Source organism: Pseudophryne corroboree, chromosome 2 (genome assembly GCF_028390025.1).
Source record: "Pseudophryne corroboree isolate aPseCor3 chromosome 2, aPseCor3.hap2, whole genome shotgun sequence".
NCBI classification, from domain to species: Eukaryota; Metazoa; Chordata; class Amphibia; order Anura; family Myobatrachidae; genus Pseudophryne; species Pseudophryne corroboree.
In genome coordinates, this window is record NC_086445.1 from 832,838,855 (window position 1) to 832,863,942 (window position 25,088).

The 25,088-nt window shown below is 44.1% G+C and overlaps 1 protein-coding gene across 3 annotated transcripts in view; it reads right to left on the bottom strand.

Moving 5' to 3' along the window:
* Window positions 1–25,088, bottom strand: part of ADGRG2 (adhesion G protein-coupled receptor G2) — a 267,587-nt gene that overhangs the window by 92,938 nt on the left and 149,561 nt on the right. For all 3 annotated transcript variants that reach the window (XM_063955727.1, XM_063955726.1, XM_063955728.1), the window contains 6 exons: window positions 23,072–23,119; window positions 21,702–21,767; window positions 14,448–14,522; window positions 13,952–14,017; window positions 13,266–13,334; window positions 9,891–9,947 (listed from right to left, as the gene is read on the bottom strand). In XM_063955727.1, coding sequence (XP_063811797.1) covers window positions 9,891–9,947; window positions 13,266–13,334; window positions 13,952–14,017; window positions 14,448–14,522; window positions 21,702–21,767; window positions 23,072–23,119 — 381 coding nt within the window. The remainder of the gene's footprint in view (window positions 1–9,890; window positions 9,948–13,265; window positions 13,335–13,951; window positions 14,018–14,447; window positions 14,523–21,701; window positions 21,768–23,071; window positions 23,120–25,088) is intronic.

Below are 25,088 nucleotides of genomic sequence, written 5' to 3' on the forward strand. Positions count from 1 at the left end.
TGGATCTCAGATCTAATCTTGCATGTTTTGAATTGCATTCAGGTCCCTCCCTCCCTACAGTGAAAATGACTGGAAATGGATGTTATTAAAGTAAATAATACTGTAGGGATAAAAACAGATCTAAATTATAATATTTTCGATGTTTTTATCAATTTGTAGGAAATCCAGAACCAAAACACCGGAGGGTTGTTTGCAAATCCAAAACACAGAGGTCTGCGCACATCTCTTAATTATTAAAATTTAAATGTTCATAATGAAGATTACATTTAATAACGTTGCGCTTGCAGTGATTAACATACTTTGTAGATAATAAAATTACATGATGATAAAATGATAAAACAACATGCTACTTGGGGGTCATAAAAAAAACCCAACATATAGCATAGTAAATATAAAGCAGCAAATCCTATGACAAAAATGAGATATGTTTTATGTTAACATAAAACACTATACGAGCTGTAAGAAGAGTCTTGGCAAGTATCATTTTGGCTTGGTTTGTTTAATTTCTTCATGCTGTTATTCATGATTTGTAATACTGCAGTATCATGTGACTACCATGGCAACCACAGTCAAATGGCAAATGATTTAGTGAATTGAGAGGCTCTGGCACGCTCAAATGTTTAATAGGTCCTTAACTTTCTATTTAAAGAACGTGGGATTGCTGCATTAAGCAAAACACAATTATCAAGGAACTTTTTGAACTAACACAAATATATGGAGACGTTTATGGTAAATATATATATATATATATATATATATATATATATATATATATATAGCTGCCTGCTGGTTAATGAAACTGTGACTAGTGAACGTGGGAGCTCTGTCTCCTGTGCTCATCCCAACCTTAACCAACATCTGTAATCTCTCTCTGTCTCTATTGGATTCTTTCCTTCACTGTTCAAGCATGCACTGATTACTCCCATTCTGAAAAAAAAAATTCTGACCCTAGCACTCTCTCAAACTACCGTCCCTTCTCTCAGCTGCCATGCCTCTCCAAGCTACTTGAGAGAGCTGCCTACACTCGCCTCACACACTTTCTTAAAAACCCATAATTTATTTGACCCACTTCAGTCAGGCTTTCGTTTGCAGCACTCCACAGAGACAGCACTGACTAAAGTCGTGAATGATCTAGTCACTGCAAAGTCCAACGGCCATTACTCACTTCTTATTCTTCTAGATCTCCCTGTTGCTTTTGACACTGTTGACCATTTTCTTCTCATACAAACATTACAATCCCTAGGTCTTAAAGACACAGTCCTCTCTTGGTTCCTATCCTACCTATCTAATCGCTCCTTCAGTGTTCGCTTCTCTGAATCCACCTCCTCTTTGCTACCTCTTTCAGTTGGAGTACCACAAGGCTCGGTCTTATGTCCTCTGCTTTTCTCAATCTATACCTCATCTCTTGGTAAATTAATCAGCTCTTTTGGATTTCAGTGTCATCTGTACGCAGATGATACTCAAATCTACCTATCCTCCCCAGATTTGTCACCATCTGTATTTGTCAGGGTCACTGAATGCCTTTTTGCTGTTTCATCTTGGATGTCATCTCGCCACCTCAAACTTAATATTTCCAAGACAGAGCTACTTATATTTCCACCGGCCAATAGTAGTTACCTACCTGATATCTCTATCACTGTTGAGAACTCAACAATCAATCCTACCCCACAAGCTTGCTGCCTAGTAGTCATACATGACTCAGAACTGTCCTTTGCTCCCCACATTCAATCTGTCTCAAGATCATGTTACATGCATCTAAAAAACATTAGAGATGAGCGGGTTCGGTTCCTCTGAATCCGAACCCGCCCGAACTTCAGGTTTTTTACACGGGTCCGAGCAGGCTCGGATCTTCCCGCCTTGCTCGGCTAACCCGAGCGCGCCCGAACGTCATCATCACGCTGTCGGATTCTCGCGAGGCTCGGATTCTATCGCGAGACTCGGATTCTATATAAGGAGCCGCGCGTCGCCGCCATTTTCACACGTGCATTGAGAATCATAGGGAGAGGACGTGGCTGGCGTCCTCTCCGTTTAGAGAAGAGAGAGACACAGTATTTTCGGGGAGCATTATTAGGAGGAGTACTACTGTATACTACTATACTACTTGCTGAAGTGATATTTATAGATTAGATAGTGTGACTGTAAGTGTATTATCTGACTTGTGGGGGAGACACTGACAGTGGGGAGCAGTTAGAGTCTGAGAGCAGGACTCAGGAGTACATATAACGTACAGTGCACACTTTTGCTGCCAGAGTCAGTGCCACACTGCCATTGTTGTGACCACACTGACCACCAGTATAATAATATATTTTGTGATTGTCTGCTTAGGCCTCGGAGTACTAGTTGCAAGTTGCAACGTGACCTGTCCTGAAGTGACCACCAGTTTAATAATCAATCACCACCAGTTTAATATATATATATATATATATATATATATATAATTGTATATAATATATATATATATATATATATATATAATATTGTATACCACCTACCCGTGGTTTTTTTTTTTTCATTCTTCTTTATACATACTACTATAGTAGCTTACTGTAGCAGTCTGCGGTGCTGTGCTGACCTGACAGTGTCCAGCAGGTCCGTCATCAGTCATTACATAATAAATATATATAGTACCTGTCCGGCTGCAGTACTAGTGATATTATATTGATTTCATCTCATTATCAATAATTTATCATCCAGTCTAGACTCTATATTAGCAGCAGACACAGTACGTTAGTCCACGGCTGTAGCTACCTCTGTGTCGGCACTCGGCAGTCCATCCATAATTGTATACCACCTACCCGTGGTTTTTTTTTTTTCTTTCTTCTTTGTACATACTACTATAGAGTATAGTAGCTTACTGTAGCAGTCTGCGGTGCTGCTGAGCTGACAGTGTCCAGCAGGTCCGTCATCAGTCATCATTACCTAATAAATATATTATCAACCTATCCGGCTGCAGTACTAGTGATATTATATATACACACATATATATATTGATTTCATCTCATTATCAATCATCCAGTCTATATTAGCAGCAGACACAGTACGTTAGTCCACGGCTGTAGCTACCTCTGTGTCGGCACTCGGCAGTCCATCCATAATTGTATACCACCTACCCGTGGTTTTTTTTTTTCTTTCTTCTTTGTACATACTACTATAGTATAGTAGCTTACTGTAGCAGTCTGCGGTGCTGCTGAGCTGACAGTGTCCAGCAGGTCCGTCATCAGTCATCATTACCTAATAAATATATTATCTACCTGTCCGGCTGCAGTACTAGTGATATTATATATACATACATATATATATTGATTTCATCTCATTATCAATCATCCAGTCTATATTAGCAGCAGACACAGTACGTTAGTCCACGGCTGTAGCTACCTCTGTGTCGGCACTCGGCAGTCCATCCATAATTGTATACCACCTACCCGTGGTTTTTTTCTTTTTCTTTCTTCTTTGTACATACTACTATAGAGTATAGTAGCTTACTGTAGCAGTCTGCGGTGCTGCTGAGCTGACAGTGTCCAGCAGGTCCGTCATCAGTCATCATTACCTAATAAATATATTATCTACCTGTCCGGCTGCAGTACTAGTGATATTATATATACATACAAATATATATTGATTTCATCTCATTATCAATCATCCAGTCTATATTAGCAGCAGACACAGTACGTTAGTCCACGGCTGTAGCTACCTCTGTGTCGGCACTCGGCAGTCCATCCATAATTGTATACCACCTACCCGTGGTTTTTTTTTTTCTTTCTTCTTTGTACATACTACTATAGTATAGTAGCTTACTGTAGCAGTCTGCGGTGCTGCTGAGCTGACAGTGTCCAGCAGGTCCGTCATCAGTCATCATTACCTAATAAATATATTATCTACCTGTCCGGCTGCAGTACTAGTGATATTATATATACATACATATATATATTGATTTCATCTCATTATCAATCATCCAGTCTATATTAGCAGCAGACACAGTACGTTAGTCCACGGCTGTAGCTACCTCTGTGTCGGCACTCGGCAGTCCATCCATAAGTATACTAGTATCCATCCATCTCCATTGTTTACCTGAGGTGCCTTTTAGTTGTGCCTATTAAAATATGGAGAACAAAAATGTTGAGGTTCCAAAATTAGGGAAAGATCAAGATCCACTTCCACCTCGTGCTGAAGCTGCTGCCACTAGTCATGGCCGAGACGATGAAATGCCAGCAACGTCGTCTGCCAAGGCCGATGCCCAATGTCATAGTACAGAGCATGTCAAATCCAAAACACCAAATATCAGTAAAAAAAGGACTCCAAAACCTAAAATAAAATTGTCGTCGGAGAAGCGTAAACTTGCCAATATGCCATTTACCACACGGAGTGGCAAGGAACGGCTGAGGCCCTGGCCTATGTTCATGGCTAGTGGTTCAGCTTCACATGAGGATGGAAGCACTCAGCCTCTCGCTAGAAAACTGAAAAGACTCAAGCTGGCAAAAGCACCGCAAAGAACTGTGCGTTCTTCGAAATCCCAAATCCACAAGGAGAGTCCAATTGTGTCGGTTGCGATGCCTGACCTTCCCAACACTGGACGTGAAGAGCATGCGCCTTCCACCATTTGCACGCCCCCTGCAAGTGCTGGAAGGAGCACCCGCAGTCCAGTTCCTGATAGTCAGATTGAAGATGTCAGTGTTGAAGTACACCAGGATGAGGAGGATATGGGTGTTGCTGGCGCTGGGGAGGAAATTGACCAGGAGGATTCTGATGGTGAGGTGGTTTGTTTAAGTCAGGCACCCGGGGAGACACCTGTTGTCCGTGGGAGGAATATGGCCGTTGACATGCCTGGTGAAAATACCAAAAAAATCAGCTCTTCAGTGTGGAGGTATTTCAACAGAAAAGCGGACAACAGGTGTCAAGCCGTGTGTTGCCTTTGTCAAGCTGTAATAAGTAGGGGTAAGGACGTTAACCACCTCGAAACATCCTCCCTTATACGTCACCTGCAGCGCATTCATAATAAGTCAGTGACAAGTTCAAAAACTTTGGGCGACAGCGGAAGCAGTCCACTGACCAGTAAATCCCTTCCTCTTGTAACCAAGCTCACGCAAACCACCCCACCAACTCCCTCAGTGTCAATTTCCTCCTTCCCCAGGAATGCCAATAGTCCTGCAGGCCATGTCACTGGCAATTCTGACGAGTCCTCTCCTGCCTGGGATTCCTCCGATGCATCCTTGCGTGTAACACCTACTGCTGCTGGCGCTGCTGTTGTTGCTGCTGGGAGTCGATGGTCATCCCAGAGGGGAAGTCGTAAGCCCACTTGTACTACTTCCAGTAAGCAATTGACTGTCCAACAGTCCTTTGCGAGGAAGATGAAATATCACAGCAGTCATCCTGCTGCAAAGCGGATAACTGGGGCCTTGACAACTATGTTGGTGTTAGACGTGCGTCCGGTATCCGCCGTTAGTTCACAGGGAACTAGACAATTTATTGAGGCAGTGTGCCCCCGTTACCAAATACCATCTAGGTTCCACTTCTCTAGGCAGGCGATACCGAGAATGTACACGGACGTCAGAAAAAGACTCACCAGTGTCCTAAAAAATGCAGTTGTACCCAATGTCCACTTAGCCGTGGACAAGTGGAGCAGGGCAGGGTCAGGACTATATGACTGTGACAGCCCACTGGGTAGATGTATGGACTCCCGCCGCAAGAACAGCAGCGGCGGCACCAGTAGCAGCATCTCGCAAACGCCAACTCTTTCCTAGGCAGGCTACGCTTTGTATCACCGCTTTCCAGAATACGCACACAGCTGAAAACCTCTTACGGCAACTGAGGAAGATCATCGCGGAATGGCTTACCCCAATTGGACTCTCCTGTGGATTTGTGGCATCGGACAACGCCAGCAATATTGTGTGTGCATTAAATATGGGCAAATTCCAGCACGTCCCATGTTTTGCACATACCTTGAATTTGGTGGTGCAAAATTTTTTAAAAAACGACAGGGGCGTGCAAGAGATGCTGTCGGTGGCCAGAAGAATTGCGGGACACTTTCGGCATACAGGCACCACGTACAGAAGACTGGAGCACCACCAAAAACTACTGAACCTGCCCTGCCATCATCTGAAGCAAGAAGTGGTAACGAGGTGGAATTCAACCCTCTATATGCTTCAGAGGTTGGAGGAGCAGCAAAAGGCCATTCAAGCCTATACAATTGAGCACGAAATAGGAGGTGGAATGCACCTGTCTCAAGCGCAGTGGAGAATGATTTCAACGTTGTGCAAGGTTCTGATGCCCTTTGAACTTGCCACACGTGAAGTCAGTTCAGACACTGCCAGCCTGAGTCAGGTCATTCCCCTCATCAGGCTTTTGCAGAAGAAGCTGGAGACATTGAAGGAGGAGCTAACACGGAGCGATTCCGCTAGGCATGTGGGACTTGTGGATGGAGCCCTTAATTCGCTTAACAAGGATTCACGGGTGGTCAATCTGTTGAAATCAGAGCACTACATTTTGGCCACCGTGCTCGATCCTAGATTTAAAGCCTACCTTGGATCTCTCTTTCCGGCAGACACAAGTCTGCTGGGGTTGAAAGACCTGCTGGTGAGAAAATTGTCAAGTCAAGCGGAACGCGACCTGTCAACATCTCCTCCTTCACATTCTCCCGCAACTGGGGGTGCGAGGAAAAGGCTCAGAATTCCGAGCCCACCCGCTGGCGGTGATGCAGGGCAGTCTGGAGCGACTGCTGATGCTGACATCTGGTCCGGACTGAAGGACCTGACAAGGATTACGGACATGTCGTCTACTGTCACTGCATATGATTCTCTCACCATTGAAAGAATGGTGGAGGATTATATGAGTGACCGCATCCAAGTAGGCACGTCACACAGTCCGTACTTATACTGGCAGGAAAAAGAGGCAATTTGGAGGCCCTTGCACAAACTGGCTTTATTCTACCTAAGTTGCCCTCCCACAAGTGTGTACTCCGAAAGAGTGTTTAGTGCCGCCGCTCACCTTGTCAGCAATCGGCGTACGAGGTTACATCCAGAAAATGTGGAGAAGATGATGTTCATTAAAATGAATTATAATCAATTCCTCCGTGGAGACATTGACCAGCAGCAATTGCCTCCACAAAGTACACAGGGAGCTGAGATGGTGGATTCCAGTGGGGACGAATTGATAATCTGTGAGGAGGGGGATGTACACGGTGATATATCGGAGGATGATGATGAGGTGGACATCTTGCCTCTGTAGAGCCAGTTTGTGCAAGGAGAGATTAATTGCTTCTTTTTTGGTGGGGGTCCAAACCAACCCGTCATTTCAGTCACAGTCGTGTGGCAGACCCTGTCACTGAAATGATGGGTTGGTTAAAGTGTGCATGTCCTGTTTATACAACATAAGGGTGGGTGGGAGGGCCCAAGGACAATTCCATCTTGCACCTCTTTTTTCTTTAATTTTTCTTTGCGTCATGTGCTGTTTGGGGAGGGTTTTTTGGAAGGGACATCCTGCGTGACACTGCAGTGCCACTCCTAGATGGGCCCGGTGTTTGTGTCGGCCACTAGGGTCGCTTATCTTACTCACACAGCTACCTCATTGCGCCTCTTTTTTTCTTTGCGTCATGTGCTGTTTGGGGAGGGTTTTTTGGAAGGGACATCCTGCGTGACACTGCAGTGACACTCCTAGATGGGCCCGGTGTTTGTGTCGGCCACTAGGGTCGCTTATCTTACTCACACAGCTACCTCATTGCGCCTCTTTTTTTCTTTGCGTCATGTGCTGTTTGGGGAGGGTTTTTTGGAAGGGACATCCTGGTGACACTGCAGTGCCACTCCTAGATGGGCCCGGTGTTTGTGTCGGCCACTAGGGTCGCTTATCTTACTCACACAGCTACCTCATTGCGCCTCTTTTTTTCTTTGCGTCATGTGCTGTTTGGGGAGGGTTTTTTGGAAGGGACATCCTGCGTGACACTGCAGTGACACTCCTAGATGGGCCCGGTGTTTGTGTCGGCCACTAGGGTCGCTTATCTTACTCACACAGCTACCTCATTGCGCCTCTTTTTTTCTTTGCATCATGTGCTGTTTGGGGAGGGTTTTTTGGAAGGGACATCCTGCGTGACACTGCAGTGACACTCCTAGATAGGCCCGGTGTTTGTGTCGGCCACTAGGGTCGCTTATCTTACTCACACAGCTACCTCATTGCGCCTCTTTTTTTCTTTGCGTCATGTGCTGTTTGGGGAGGGTTTTTTGGAAGGGACATCCTGCGTGACACTGCAGTGACACTCCTAGATGGGCCCGGTGTTTGTGTCGGCCACTAGGGTCGCTTAGCTTAGTCATCCAGCGACCTAGGTGCAAATTTTAGGACTAAAAATAATATTGTGAGGTGTGAGGTATTCAGAATAGACTGAAAATGAGTGTAAATTATGGTTTTTGAGGTTAGTACTACTTTGGGATCAAAATGACCCCCAAATTCTATGATTTAAGCTGTTTTTTAGTGTTTTTTGAAAAAAACACCCGAATCCAAAACACACCCGAATCCGACAAAAAAAATTCGGTGAGGTTTTGCCAAAACGCGGTCGAACCCAAAACACGGCCGCGGAACCGAACCCAAAACCAAAACACAAAACCCGAAAAATTTCCGCCGCTCATCTCTAAAAAACATATCCAAAATACGACCATACCTTACACAAGACACTGCAAAAACTCTATCTCCTGCATTGATTATTGCAATAGTCTTCTTACAAAGAGACTCTCACCACTACAATTCATTCTGAATGCAGCTGCGTGGCTAATCTTCCTTGCTAGACCATTCATCGTCTGCAGATCCACTCAGTCAGTCCCTCCATTGGTTATCTGTATTCTACCGTATTCAATATAAAATACTTTTACTCACACATAAGGCCATTAACCATACTACACCAATATACATCTCTTCGCTCATCTCAAAATATCTCCCAACCCGAACTCTCCAATCTTCACAAGATCTACGTCTCTCATCCACACTCATTACTTACTCCCATGCACGATTCCAGGACTTCCTTTGGGCTGCACCCACTTTGTGGAATGCCCTACCACACACAATAAGACTCTCTCCTAGTCTCCAAACCTTCAAACGTTCCCTGAAAACTCACCTCTTCAGGTTAACTTATCACATTCCAGAACCGCTCACTCAACCTTCATAAGCTTTCCTATCCGATTATATCCCCACTGTACAGTCCGCACATATCCTCCACATATTTTCTCTTTCTTCACTTTCCCTTCTTTCTGACCAGGGTTCATCATTGCTGTGATGTGATATCATGCAACCCACCTAGAACCTTTGCAATCCGGTGGGCAAATATTCAATAGATAATGCCTTTCCTTGTGTATCAATGCCTATTTCCCTATACTGTAGATTGTAAGCCTGCGAGCAGGGCCTTCCTACCTCTGACTGTTTGTTTATTACCCAGTTTTGTTGTATCCTTGTGTCCAATTGTAAAGCTCAACAGAATTTGCTGCACTATATAAGAAACTGTTAATAAATAAATAATAAACTGGTATAAATAAACCTCTATATTTATTTTTGACACCCTCTAACGGTACTGAGGAAAAGTGCTTGACACACTGCACTGTGACTGTGCTGCAACTACATTATTTGCTTCATCTGCTTTGACACCAATAATTAACACCTGCCATTAACATGTATATGCTAATGACCGGGACAATCTTCATCTGAGTTAGAAATGTATGCTATGAAATAAGCAACTATATTACGTCCACCTGTATCCACTGTATTGTGTTGGTACATATATTATATGGAATTATATTTTTATCTATGGTTAACCTTGTTTTATAGGATTGTGTTTTAATAAATGTATTTTGAAATGTTCCAATCAGCAGCCATTATTTAAAGTGCTCGCATTGTATTGCTATGTATCACAATATACATACCTGTGGTTACATCTGTGGTTGTTGTTCTTGGAGTGGTAAAGGTCTCATTGTTGGATACTGTGTAGATATATAGTTAATGGTAGAAGTGTATGTAATGTTCCATCCATAAAACACAATAAATCATGAGATGAAGCTGGGCAGGTAATTATCAAGGTAGTTTAAAAGAAAACAATGTACAGTACAGGTAGGTTTTGCTAGGAATATAGTGAAAACGGGTGTGGTATGGAGGATCGACCACACTTAAGTCGACAGTGTCTAAGTCGACCACTAGTGGTCGACAGTAACTAGGTCGACATGTTCTAGGTCGACAGGTCAAAAGGTTGACATAAGTTTTTTAATTTTTGGATGTTGTCGTTTTCTCCGTACAGTGACCGGGAACCCCAATTAGTGCACCGCTTCCCTCGCCATGCTTCGGGCAAGCTGCCTTGCTCCACTGCTGCTGCACTCGGCGCAGGCTGCTATTCCCAATCGTAGTCCACGTGGATCGTTAAGTATGAAAAAGTTCAAAAAAAGAGAAAAAATAGTGAAAAACTCATGTCGACCTTTTGACCTGTCGACCGAGAACATGTCGACGTAGATGCCCTGTCGAGCTAGAAACCCTGTCACCCTAGTTGCTGTCGACCGATAGTGGTCAACATAGACATTGTCGACCTAGGTGTGGTCAACCTAGAGACCGGATACCAGTGAAAACACAGATTTATCTGGTAATCTCCCTGTATATAGGACAAACACCTATAACCAGACAAAATGAGGAAATCCCATAAATATACAGGTGTCTCTTGTCCTTAGAGAAGCTAATAGAAAAGTTATTTGAGCAGACGGCCCTAGGTTCTCTATGTGCCAGTAAATTAAGTATCAAATAAAACACAAAGGCAAAAAGAAAACAGGAAAAGCAAGTACTATAAATCAAAAAGTACAAATTGCTAATACATAATATTAAAGTACACCTAATATATACAGCTAGGGTTCCTCTTACCCTTGCTGCTAGCATTCACCTTTGATAAAGTCTTATTTTTACCCAATTTGTCACTGCACCCCCCTGACATGACATCAAAATCTTGCCCTCACTCCAGTGCTTAAACGTGTACCCTGGAATTCAAAGTTCTAAGAATCTAAGAGGAGGACGTAAAGTACAGATGTTCCATCAACAGTGAAAGACAGACACAGTCGGGTGTGGTTTGCAAGGTCGACCACACTTAAGTCAACTTAAGTCGAAGTGTCTAGGTCAGTGGTCAGGGAACAGGGGTAAATTACCCCAAATGGGGAAAAAATTTAATTCCTGGGGGTAATGGATGGTCGCACTGCCGAGACACAGCCCCGTCCAGCACCAGCCGGCTCACGATGTGACGTGCTGACGTCACACCGCGCTCCCTCCTGCCCACCCTGCGCTGTGCTCCTGGCTGCCCTGTGCTGTGTTCCTGGCCGCGGTGTGACATACTGAATATATTTTGGGGTAAAAGGTAAAATAGTTCTTTGACCCCTGGTCTAGGTCGACCACTATTGGTCGACAGTAAGTAGGTCGACATGGTTTCTAGGTCGACAGGGACTCTAGGTAGACATGTACTAGGTCGACATGACAGAAGGTTAACATGCGTTTTTGCACTTTTTTTGGTGTCGTTTTCCCCGTACAGTGACCGGGATCCCCAATTAGTGCTCCACTACCGCTGCGCTCATCACAGGTTACCATTACCAATTGTAGTCCATGTGGATCGCAAAGTATAAAAAAGTTTTAAAAAAATTGTGAAAAACTCAGGTCGAGCTTTTGTCATGTCGACCTACTTACGGTCGACCAATAGTGGTCGACCTAGACAGTGTCAACCTAAGTGTGGTCGACCTAGAGACTGGATACCGACACAGTCTATGTATGTGAAAAGCCAGTACTATTTCTCTTTGCTGTCGGAATGAATGATAGCACAGCATTTCAGTTTTTGGTGCCTGCTAAAATGTAGGATATGAAGTGCAGCTCATAGTGAGGCTGATTTAGTGTTGGAAGCAAACCCAGTAACCATGCCTCAATGCAAGTGGTGCATTTTTTTACATGCAGGGCAAATACTGTCTGTTTTTGCATGTAAGCCCACAAATGCTGAGCATCTTTATTTTTACACTACAATTTAGATTTGCGTTAAGAGTGACACACCGCTCCCGAATCTAAATCTCTCTGCACATTTTACATCTTCCTACCTGCAGTGCAAGATGGATTTAACATGGTGCAAAGTTACTTGTTCTTTTCTGCTTTAATCCCAACTCAGAATCAACCTTCCTTCACTATGTTGGATCTATTTATCATGGCTTCACTATGTACAATCTATTTATCATGGCTTCACTACGTAGAATCTATCATGGCTTCACTATGTACAACCTATTTATCATGGCTTCACTATGTACAATCTATTTATCATGGTTTCACTACGTAGAATCTATTTATCATGGTTTCACTACGTACAATCTATTTATCATGGCTTCAATACGTACAATCTATTTATCATGGCTTCACCATGTACAATCTATTTATCATGGCTTCACTACGTACAATCTATTTATCATGGCTTCACTACATACAATCTATTTATCAAGGCTTCACTACATAAAATCTATTTATCATGGCTTCACTACGTACAATCTATTTATCATGGCTTCACTACGTACAATCTATTTATCATGGCTTCACCACGTACAATCTATTTATCATGGCTTCACTACATAGAATCTATTTATCATGGCTTCACTATGTACAATCTATTTATCATGGCTTCACTATGTACAATCTATTTATCATGGCTTCACTACGTACAATCTATTTATCATGGCTTCACTACGTACAATCTATTTATCATGGCTTCACTACGTAGAATCTATTTATCATGGCTTCACTACGTAGAATCTATTTATCATGGCTTCACTACGTACAATCTATTTATCATGGCTTCACTACGTACAATCTATTTATCATGGCTTCACTACGTAGAATCTATTTATCATGGCTTCACTACGTACAATCTATTTATCATGGCTTCACTACGTACAATCTATTTATCATGGCTTCACTACATAGAATCTATTTATCATGGCTTCACTACGTACAATCTATTTATCATGGCTTCACTACGTACAATCTATTTATCATGGCTTCACTACGTACAATCTATTTATCATGGCTTCACTACGTACAATCTATTTATCATGGCTTCACTATGTTGGATCTATTTAACACGGCACTAATCCACCAAGGGGCACCACTGCAACATAAATATCCGTGGAAGGGCCAAATCTACCCTGTACTTCTTAATTTATTGTATACAGTCTACATCGATAGGCTCTGTGATAATGTACAGGTTACAGACTATCACAACATGCGTTTGAGTGCTTTCTACTTACCAATAGCTGTATAGCTGGAATCAGAAGATGAGTGGCTACTTTCAGAAGTTATGTTCAGTCCATTATTTACTGTAGGCAATGAAGATAAGTTTAACATTGTTATTGAAAATGAACTTGATTAACTATGCAGGTATACCAAATAAAATAAACAATAAAACATTTAATTATTTTGCTCTTTCACTGTTCAACAGGAGCCCAACATTTCTATGCTAGGGTTTGTTAACCAGTCAAATGTACCCCTAGTTTTAGATAGCAAGAGGTATACAAGTTAGCAGTGCAGTGCAGCAACGCCAAAAGCCTTTGTAAAATCTAAGTACTGTACAGTGGATTACATTAGTTGTAATATCAGTGCTACCTTACAGCAAAAAACAAAAAACAAGTATAATTTGTTTAACAAGACCTAGTTGTAAGTAAAATGTATACAGTATATAAAGTCTCTTGACCGAAAATCAAAGAGGTCTAGCACTTACTAAACCAGGTGCATACACACTAGGCCGATATCGGCGTGATGTGCCCGATTCGGACAAATTGTCCCAAAATTACCCAGTGTGTATGCACTATGTCGCTGATGATGCGCGCCCCGCATGCTCCCCCCCTGTCTGTCACTGACGACATTGCATTGTTTGCGAGTCATTCTAGTGTGTACCCACCTTTAGACCTCACTTGTTCTTTTTTTGTTTACTCACCATCGCTTGTGTGTTTTGAAAATGATGTTGTTAAAGATGTGCTACTATTTGAATAATTATTCATTCCTGCATAGAATCAGAAAAAGTTTAAAAAAATATACAAAATGTTAAGATTGTCATTTGCAGTCTACAATAAAATAGAATCTGCACAGTGTATAATTATCATTTTGCACCTTTAGCAAGTTGTGTCAGAACAGAAGAAGCTTACATACATGGGAAAATCTAAAGCTGAATTTTCGCTCCTGAAAGATACATAACCACCTTGGCCACAACACTAAATTCCTGATTACTTTCCGAACATTTCACTATGACAACATATTATTTTGATGCATGAGTTTAGGACAACTGATTTTTGCACTATAGTTATATTGGCAGCCACAAAATAAATCCCATGTAAACTAATCCTTGTACTGTTTTCCAGTGATGCTCCGTGTCAATAAATTGCTGTAATACATCAGTATATAATTAGCACAAACAGTAAGAGAACCATACTAACCACTGTTAATATTTGTGGTTACGGATGATTTCCAGAGTTTACTGCTAAACGATCCGTCACTGTTCAATTCATTCACTGGAACAATAAAGACAATAAATGTTTAATCAATTTTAAGAAAATAATCAAGAAAAAAAATCAAAATCAGTGAGCGGTAATGTATTAGACACACCTGATAATCTGAGACGAGTGAAGACATTTGGTAAAATGTGAGATTCAATCATGTAGGAGTGAATGGGAAGAATTTGGTTCCATATGCACTATCAGCATATGGCGCATCGGGATGTGGGCAACATTCCAGCAATCGGGATCCTGACAATCAGAAGACCGTCAGCAGGATCCCAGTGGTCAGGATCCCCACAGAACTCGGAGGTAAGTACTGGGGATGGGTACTAAGGGGAGAGTTAGGATTAGGCTGCAGGCGTGGAGGCGGGTAGGGTTATACTGCGGGAAGGGGAGGTTAGTGTTAGGCTGCAAGAGGGTTGGGTTAGGATTAGGGGTAGGGTAAAAATACTAAACGGGATGTGCGGGCATTATAAACGTTGAGATTCCCCATGTCGGACTTCAGACCGTTGGGATCCAGACTGCTAGGATTTCGTACCCAACCCAGCATACCATACATACACCTCAGCACACACCATTGTACTAGTATTATGATGAGCCTAGATTGATCCATTGGCTCATCTGGCTTTTTCCTTCATCTGGTCTCCATCAAAAATGATTCTTTCCCTTTCTTTATGATGACCATATTGGTATCTATTCTCTTTGTTTTGGTACTTGACCTACTGGCTTCATATTCTTGCCAATATCACAATATAATTTTGACTTGGTTGTCTCTAATTTAAATTGTCAGTGTGGTAGGAAAGAGCTAAACCTGGCAGCATTACAATATAATGCTGTATATACTACAGCATATTGCAGCAGCCCATACTTCTATTCAGTATCAACTTCTTTCTACCTGGCTGCTGCAAACACTTTGGCCCTTGCAACTGTCCCTTGTAAATTGTCTGAGTATCCTGACAGCACCTCTCTCATTACATGCAGCGGCTTCCCATAGCTTACAGACATAAACCAATATTCTGACAAATGAAATGGCATCACAACAAATTCTCAATGTGCACATGCAAGAAATCCTGACTTATTCACCTATTGGATGCTTTAGTTATTAATACCAATCAGTTGGAAAAACTCTAGGTGACCTTTGATTAAGTAATAGGGTAGGATATATATGATGACATGGAAGTATAAAAGAATGTAACAAGTTTTGAACAACATGGTACCTGTGGATTGAATTCAATGATAATACTGAACATACATCGTGGATACACACTTGCACAATGTTGGTGCAATTTTCCGTATCGTCACAATAAATTGTCTATATTGTGTAATGTGTATGCACTACTGCGTGCTCCTGACGGTCGCATCTGACATCTCCCGGTTGGCCTTGCTGCACGGCCAACCGGAAGATATTGCATGCGACCCACTGCAGTGTAATGAGGGATGAAAAAGATTCATTCCATCGCTAGTGTGTGCCAGCAATCTGGCATGGTGCGGGTGAAAGGAAAACACCCCTGAAGATCGGACTGATTGCTGATCATCCTAACGTGTATCCACCCATGGCAACAGAGTGGGATCTCTGTTTAAAACTCACTGGGGCAGATGTATTAACCTGGAGTAACCTGGAGAAGGCATAAGGAAGTGATAAACCAGTGATAAATGCAAGGTGATAAATGCACCAGACAATCAGCTCCCATATGTAAATTAACAGTAAGGAGTTCATTGGCTGGTGTTTTTATCACCTTGCATTTATCACTTCTTTATGCCTTCTCCAGGTTAATACATCTGCCCCATTATACTTTAACCTAACAAGGTTGCATACTAATCACAAGTCTACTAGCTAAAGAAGAGCACTCACTCCAATGGGATGTAGATCGCTATATGCAAAGCGCAGCAGAGCGTGTGACGGTGGAGGGACTGATAATCAGTCCCCCCTGCTGCAGCTGATCTCTGAATTTGCAGAGGTCAGATAAATTGTGCTGGGAGATGAACAAAGTTCCTCTCCCAGTACTGCGATTCCCTGGTGCATGTCCTCCAGAATGCCAGCCGCGTGGCAATCTGGGGCCTGATTCCGTCAGTGATGTCAGTGGTCAGAAACCGCCATGCCACTGCCGTGTCCAAGGCACCCAGCTGGGCAGCGCATAGCATGTGATGCGACCCGGCCAGGTAACGTTCTCCTGGCTCCGGTCACATCACATGCAACCAGCCAGGCAAATGGTTTAGAGGAGGTGAAAAAAAAAAACTTCTGCATGGAAAGCACAGTGCTGTCTCCTACTAGTTATAGTATATATGTATATTTTGAACCTTTTCGCCACCACATGTTATTTATAGCAGATTAATATGTTTGATACAGAAAGTTGATTTTTTAGACTCTCTCCCATGAAGCCTATACTACAGATCATAAAATAAGAATTTACTTACCGATAATTCTATTTCTCGTAGTCCGTAGTGGATGCTGGGGACTCCGTCAGGACCATGGGGAATAGCGGCTCCGCAGGAGACAGGGCACAAAAATAAAGCTTTAGGATTAGGTGGTGTGTACTGGCTCCTCCCCCTATGACCCTCCTCCAAGCCTCAGTTAGGACACTGTGCCCGGACGAGCGTACACAATAAGGAAGGATATTGAATCCCGGGTAAGACTCATACCAGCCACACCAATCACACCGTATAACTTGTGATCTGAACCCAGTTAACAGTATGACAACGTAGGAGCCTCTGAACAGACGGCTCACAACAATAACAACCCGAATTTGTTTGTAACAATAACTATGTACAAGTATTGCAGACAATCCACACTTGGGATGGGCGCCCAGCATCCACTACGGACTACGAGAAATAGAATTATCGGTAAGTAAATTCTTATTTTCTCTAACGTCCTAAGTGGATGCTGGGGACTCCGTCAGGACCATGGGGATTATACCAAAGCTCCCAAACGGGCGGGAGAGTGCGGATGACTCTGCAGCACCGAATGAGAGAACTCAAGGTCCTCCTCAGCCAGGGTATCAAATTTGTAGAATTTTGCAAATGTGTTTGCCCCTGACCAAGTAGCAGCTCGGCAGAGTTGTAATGCCGAGACCCCCCGGGCAGCCGCCCAGGATGAGCCCACTTTCCTTGTGGAATGGGCCTTGACAGATTTAGGTTGTGGCAAGCCTGCCACAGAATGTGCAAGTTGAATTGTGCTACAAATCCAACGAGCAATCGTCTGCTTAGAAGCAGGAGCACCCATCTTGTTGGGTGCATACAATATAAACAGTGAGTCAGACTTTCTGACTCCCGCCGTTCTTGAAATATATATTTTCAATGCCCGGACCACGTCCAACAACTTGGAATCCTCCAAATCGTTAGTAGCCGCAGGCACCACAATAGGCTGGTTCAGGTGAAACGCTGACACCACCTTAGGCAGAAAATGAGGACGTGTCCGCAGTTCTGCCCTGTCCGTATGGAAAATCAGATATGGGCTCTTATATGATAAAGCCGCCAATTCTGATACTCTCCTGGCTGAAGCCAGGGCCAGTAGCATGGTTACTTTCCATGTAAGATACTTCAACTCCACCGATTTGAGCGGCTCAAACCAATGGGATTTGAGAAATTCCAAGACTACATTAAGATCCCACGGTGCCACTGGGGGCACAACCGGGGGCTGTATATGTAGTACTCCTTTTACAAAAGTCTGGACTTCAGGAACTGAAGCCAATTCTTTCTGGAAGAAAATCGACAGGGCCGAAATTTGAACCTTAATGGACCCCAATTTGAGGCCCATAGACAATCCTGTTTGCAGGAAATGTAGGAATCGACCCAGTTGAAATTCCTCCGTGGGGGCCTTCCTGGCCTCACACCACGCAACATATTTTCGCCAAATGCGGTGATAATGTTGTGCAGTCACCTCCTTCCTGGCTTTTACCAGTGTAGGAATGACCTCTTCCGGAATGCCTTTTTCACTTAGAATTCGGCGTTCAACCGCCATGCCGTCAAACGCAGCCGCGGTAAGTCTTGGAATAGACACGGTCCCTGCTGAAGCAGGTCCGGTCTTAGAGGTAGAGGCCACGGATCCTCCGTGAGCATCTCTTGAAGTTCCGGGTACCAAGTTCTTCTTGGCCAATCCGGAGCCACTAGTATCGTTCTTACTCCCTTTTGCCGTATAATTCTCAGTACCTTTGGTATGAGAGGCAGAGGAGGGAACACATACACTGACTGGAACACCCACGGTGTTACCAGAGCGTCCACAGCTATTGCCTGAGGGTCTCTTGACCTGGCGCAATACCTGTCCAGTTTTTTGTTGAGGCGGGACGCCATCATATCCACCATTGGTTTTTCCCAACGGTTCACAATCATGTGGAAGACTTCTGGATGAAGTCCCCACTCTCCCGGGTGTAGATCGTGTCTGCTGAGGAAGTCTGCTTCCCAGTTGTCCACTCCCGGAATGAATACTGCTGACAGTGCTATCACATGATCTTCCGCCCAGCGAAGAATCCTTGCAGCTTCTGCCATTGCTGTCCTGCTTCTTGTGCCGCCCTGTCTGTTTACGTGGGCGACTGCCGTGATGTTGTCCGACTGGATCAACACCGGCTGACCCTGAAGCAGGGGTTTTGCCAGACTTAGAGCATTGTAAATCGCTCTTAGCTCCAGTATATTTATGTGAAGAGACATCTCCAGGCTTGACCATACTCCCTGGAAGTTTCTTCCCTGTGTGACCGCTCCCCAGCCTCTCAGACTGGCATCCGTGGTCACCAGGACCCAGTCCTGTATGCCGAATCTGCGGCCCTCTAACAGATGAGCACTCTGCAACCACCACAGAAGAGACACCCTTGTCCGTGGCGATAAGGTTATCCGCTGATGCATCTGCAGATGCGATCCGGACCATTTGTCCAGCAGATCCCACTGAAAAGTTCGTGCGTGGAATCTGCCGAATGGAATCGCTTCGTAAGAAGCCACCATCTTTCCCAGGACTCTTGTGCATTGATGCACAGACACTTTCCCTGGTTTTAGGAGGTTCCTGACAAGTTCAGATAACTCCCTGGCTTTCTCCTCCGGAAGAAACACCTTTTTCTGAACCGTGTCCAGAATCATTCCCAGGAACAGCAGACGTGTCGTCGGGGTCAACTGAGATTTTGGAAAATTCAGAATCCACCCGTGTTGTTGCAGCACTAGTTGGGTTAGTGCTACTCCGTCCTCCAGCTGTTCTCTGGACCTTGCCCTTATCAGGAGATCGTCCAAGTAAGGGATAATTAATACGTTTGTTTCATCACCGTCGACACTAGATTCAGTGTCTGTGTCTGGGTCTGTGTCGACCGACTGAGGTAAAGGGCGCTTTACAGCCCCTGACGGTGTCTGAGACGCCTGGGCAGGTACTAACTGGTTTGCCGGCCGTCTCATGTCGTCAACTGATTTTTGTAATGTGCTGACATTATCACGTAATTCCATAAACAAAGCCATCCATTCCGGTGTCGACTCCCTGGGGGGTGACATCACCATTATCGGCAATTGCTCTGCCTCCACACCAACATCGTCCTCATACATGTCGACACACACGTACCGACACACAGCAGACACACAGGGAATGCTCTTATCGAAGACAGGACCCCACTAGCCCTTTGGGGAGACAGAGGGAGAGTTTGCCAGCACACACCCAAGCGCTATAATATATATGGGAACAACCTTATATAAGTGTTGTTCTTTATAGCAGCTTAAATATATCAAAATATCGCCAAAAAAATGCCCCCCCTCTCTGTTTTACCCTGTTTCTGTAGTGCAGTGCAGGGGAGAGTCCTGGGAGCCTTCCTCACAGCGGAGCTGAGCAGGAAAATGGCGCTGTGTGCTGAGGAGAATAAGCTCCGCCCCCTATTTCGGCGGGCTTTTCTCCCGTAGTTTTAGATAACTGGCATGGGTTAAATACATACATATAGCCTCAATGGCTATATGTGATGTATTCTTTTGCCATAAAGGTATTAAATATTGTTACCCAGGGCGCCCCCAGCAGCGCCCTGCACCCTCCGTGACCGCTTGGTGTGAAGTGTGTGACAACAATGGCGCACAGCTGCAGTGCTGTGCGCTACCTTCATGAAGACTGAAGAGCCTTCTGCCGCCTGTTTCCGGACCTTCAATCTTCAGCATCTGTAAGGGGGGTCGGCGGCGCGGCTCCGGGACGAACCCCAGGGTGAGACCTGTGTTCCGACTCCCTCTGGAGCTAATGGTGTCCAGTAGCCTAAGAATCCAATCCATCCTGCACGCAGGTGAGTTGAAATTCTCTCCCCTAAGACCCTCGATGCAGTGAGCCTGTTGCCAGCAGGACTCACTGAAAATAAAAAACCTAAAAACTTTTTCTAAGCAGCTCTTTAGGAGAGCCACCTAGATTGCACCCTGCTCGGACGGGCACAAAAACCTAACTGGGGCTTGGAGGAGGGTCATAGGGGGAGGAGCCAGTACACACCACCTAATCCTAAAGCTTTATTTTTGTGCCCTGTCTCCTGCGGAGCCGCTATTCCCCATGGTCCTGACGGAGTCCCCAGCATCCACTTAGGACGTTAGAGAAATAGGGTTAATTACATTCACTATCCAGTGTATAAGGAGACCAATGTGTATATACTGTATACAGATGTAGCCACTCATCTATTCTGCAGCTATATGCATCCACGACTACATTATCGCAATGCATATACACTTACACATGCAAATAGTTGCTGCCATGATGCGTGTGCCCGTGCGTATACATTGCGGCAACGATGTACCTGGCTACATCCGTATGTCCATGGCTGGTGCCACTTGCAGACATGCACCAAGACTCTGCAAAGCTGGGTACTTCCGCATCTAATGGCTTACAATGATCGCTGGCCATGTGTGATGTATTACATACATTGCACTTTCTATGAGGCAGACGATCGCTTGTTAGGTGCTAATTATGCCCTTTTCATGGGTTGGCCACACTAACTATAAACTCAAGCATTTGGATACCCCTCTCTAAATATCCTGTGTTTGAACACTGTCACCACTTTGGGGCTCATATAGGGGCATATACTTCAATGCTTGGAGAGAGATAAAGGGAATAGAGATAAACTACCAACCAATCAGCTCCTAATGTCACTTTATAAGATCTGTTTGAAAATTGACAGGAGCTGACTGGTTGGTAGCTTATGTCTCTCAAAGCGTTGATGCATATGCCCCTATAAAGTTGATCACAAATTCAATTTGCCAAGTCGTACTTACCAGTAGTTATATTTGTTGCTGATGATGAGGAGAAGGCAATACTGGTGCTGTTTAAACTAGTAGTCACTGTAACCATAACAAAAAAAAAGATATTTTAATAATGATCGGTACAATATATTTATCACAGAACAAAGAAGTGTTATTCCATTTTTTAGTGACGTAAACTATACACACTAGGCACACTAGTGGCACGATGTAGAGCCAGACACAAAACAGCCACTAGTGCGGAGAGCTGCAGGAGCCAGATATACCACCTTATGCCTGTACTTTTCTACGACCACTTCACCTCCATCCAAGACCCCCCCCCCAAGTTTGATAAATCCTCCCCTAAGAAACACACACACGTAAGGAAGATCTGATTTGACACATTGCAATGCTTTGCAGTTCTGATAAAGGTATTAGCAGAGGCAAAACTACAGTATGTAGAAGATTGCTGGGCACTATAACAAAATTTAGGTAGGGATCCGGTGATGCAGCTCTAGCCTCCCGAGCTCCTCGATCTATTCTCAAGAGAAAAGACTGGAACATTTTCTGGGATCTAGCCGATGTACCTACTAGGGTGGCCAATCCTGGGCCATTTTTTCAATCCCAGGTATCAGGATTGAAAAATGGTCAATCCTGGGATTCCCGGGATCGGCTTTTTCAATGTGTCCGGCCGCCCCCACCGCCCCACACACATAACTCACCAATCTAACAGGGCGGATGGGAATCTTCCTCCAAACTCAGCGGCCGGCTAGCCATCAGGTGGCGCAGCGGGTGACAGGCTGGTGACTGCGCAGCGTGACCTCACAGTCACAGGTCACACTTTGCAGGGGGAGCCGGGCATTAACGGGCTGATTTTTGCTGATCCCGATCCCAGGATTGGCCACCCTAGTACCTACTACCTACGCTCTGAAAAAAGAAGCAGCAGCCAGCATTCTGCTCTTTTGAGATTAAAAAAGCAGTAGCCTCAGAAGAGGAAGAGGGGCTCCCTCAACTCTGGGCCCCATCACAGTTACAGCCACATTATAGTACCACAGCAGTTGCAGCTCACATTAGAATTATGTGTGGCAGTAGAATGTACACACTGCTTAAAGGAAGGTAACTCAAATCCACTCATTTTTCATCTCTGCAGTAATAATCTTTTTTTATTATTTTCTCTTTTCTAAAAAAACAGCACTTTTCTGGGGGCTGTGTGAGGCTATCAACACTGCAATTCTCAGACATTTAAGAGACGAGCAGCAATAGAGACGAGATGATGATTACCACAGGTCCCAGCTATATGCAGATTCAGACCCACTGCTAAATACAAAGCTATTACGGGGAAGAAAAGATAATTAGACAAATCCAAGCTAAAGGGAAACGCCTTTATCTGTTTACAGTGTTCCTACCTGTGCCATTCGATTGTGTTGGTGTTCTGGCCAAATATGAATCCCCAACTGTATATGTACAAAAGAAAGAAAAAAATAAACATCACAGTGCTACTACATGCTTATCTCTAATATACGTATAATATTACATTAGTATGTCTATTAGTTATAGACTGGAAAAGCATATTAGCATAAAAAAAATGAACAGAACACTGAACAACAGAGACTTTCACCTATTACTGAAGTACTATTATAATGCAGCCAACTTGGTTTGCCCTACATACATTGTGTATCTGCGGTGGTGGCATATGCGGCGGACTGCTAGAAGTATTGAACCCTGCTGTAAAGATAAAATGAGATCCAGTCAGGATCCCGGTGGTCAGGATTCCTGGCTGTCGAAAGACTGATGCCAGAATCTCGATACTGATCAAAATGCCGGTGCCAAAACGCAAGACCTTGACCTTTTAATGTATAGAACGTGCCTCAGATCTCATATATTATTACACATATAGCTTGCTATGAATTGCAACAGGAATTAAGAGAGAGGGATCTGAACGGAAGGGAACTAGACTGGTTCTACAGAAACCATGGTGAACAGTGGCAGTGTATAACGAGGAAGCTTGATGCTGAATACTAACTTCACACCTGCTCTGTAACGAAACGCTTGTTCATGACATATGTTTGTGACATATTTTATAAACAGCAAATGTTTGTGTGTGACCAGCAGAAAGCTGCGGCCAGCGGTGGATGCATGGAGAGACAGCTGAGTGCTGGGCTGCTGGAGAGATAACACTTGACTGCCCCTCCCACCAGGCAGGAAACACTTCTACGTGATGTGAGCCTTGTGAGATGAGAGCTTGGTGCAGGGGATTCGGGCCTGGGGGAACAGCTAGGCCGCACAGTGGCTGAACCCCCTCCACCTGTCATAGCTATGCCCTTGGTGACATCCAGCTCATACCGCACCTCTGAACCTGGCCCTTAGTGTGCACCATCTACATACCTTCCAACATTTTACACATAAAAATCGGTACAAATTAGGAAAAGGAGCGTGGCTACGCGCCTTTTCCTATACTTTCAATGGAAGTTTGGAGCACCAAAAATAGGTACAGACCATAAAAAAAAGGTACTGTACCTGTTAAAAAGGTACAGTTGGAGGGTATGCATCTATGGTAATTGATTTTGGATCTTTTCCAAAATTTGTTGCTACAGTTTATGTTTATAATCCTGAAGATCACACAGAACAGTAGTCGTTAAGTTTTTAGACTAAAGAATATTCTGGAATTAAAGTCCTTTACAAGATCACAATTTTGTGGTGGTATTGTTTTTCTACTCCGATAGTCATAATATATATATTTAGTTTGATTATTTTTTGCATTGAATAATTTTTTTTGTCCTGTCCTCTGTCTTTCTATATCTGCATGCTCTGTGTAGTGCTTTCCAAAATGTTCGCTCAGTATGTACAGTACTGTTAACCAGTATATCACACCTACACCCAGCTCTTCAGCTTTTCTCACATGTCCCCGTGACCACTAGCTTTTCTCAACTCACCAGCTTTAAGCACGCATGTCCCAGTACTCGCAAGCTTTGAGCACACATGCCGCCGTAAATCCCAGCCTTTTGCACACATGTCCCCTTACTCGCCAGCTTGTGTCACAAATACCCCCCCACTGGCCATTTTTTACAACACCCACCAACTGCCAGGTTTTAGCACACATACTGTATGCCCCTTATCAACAGTTTACTACAAACATTCCACTGTGGCCACCATCTTATCGCACATGCCCTTATCTTGTCTACCAGCTTCACACAAAGTCCCTGTTCACTAGCTCCTCATACACATGCCACTGTTCCCACCTGCTTTTTTCAATCATGCCCCCCAGCCTACCCTCAGCACACAGACAGGACCAGGAGCAAAGTCAGCCTGTCATGCAGTCAGTGTGCAGTCTACCAAGTGATTGCAACAGTCACATGACATAAGGTGAGACGCAGAAATGCTAATACTGCAGTCAAACCTCTGAAAATGCCATTTTGGCCGCAC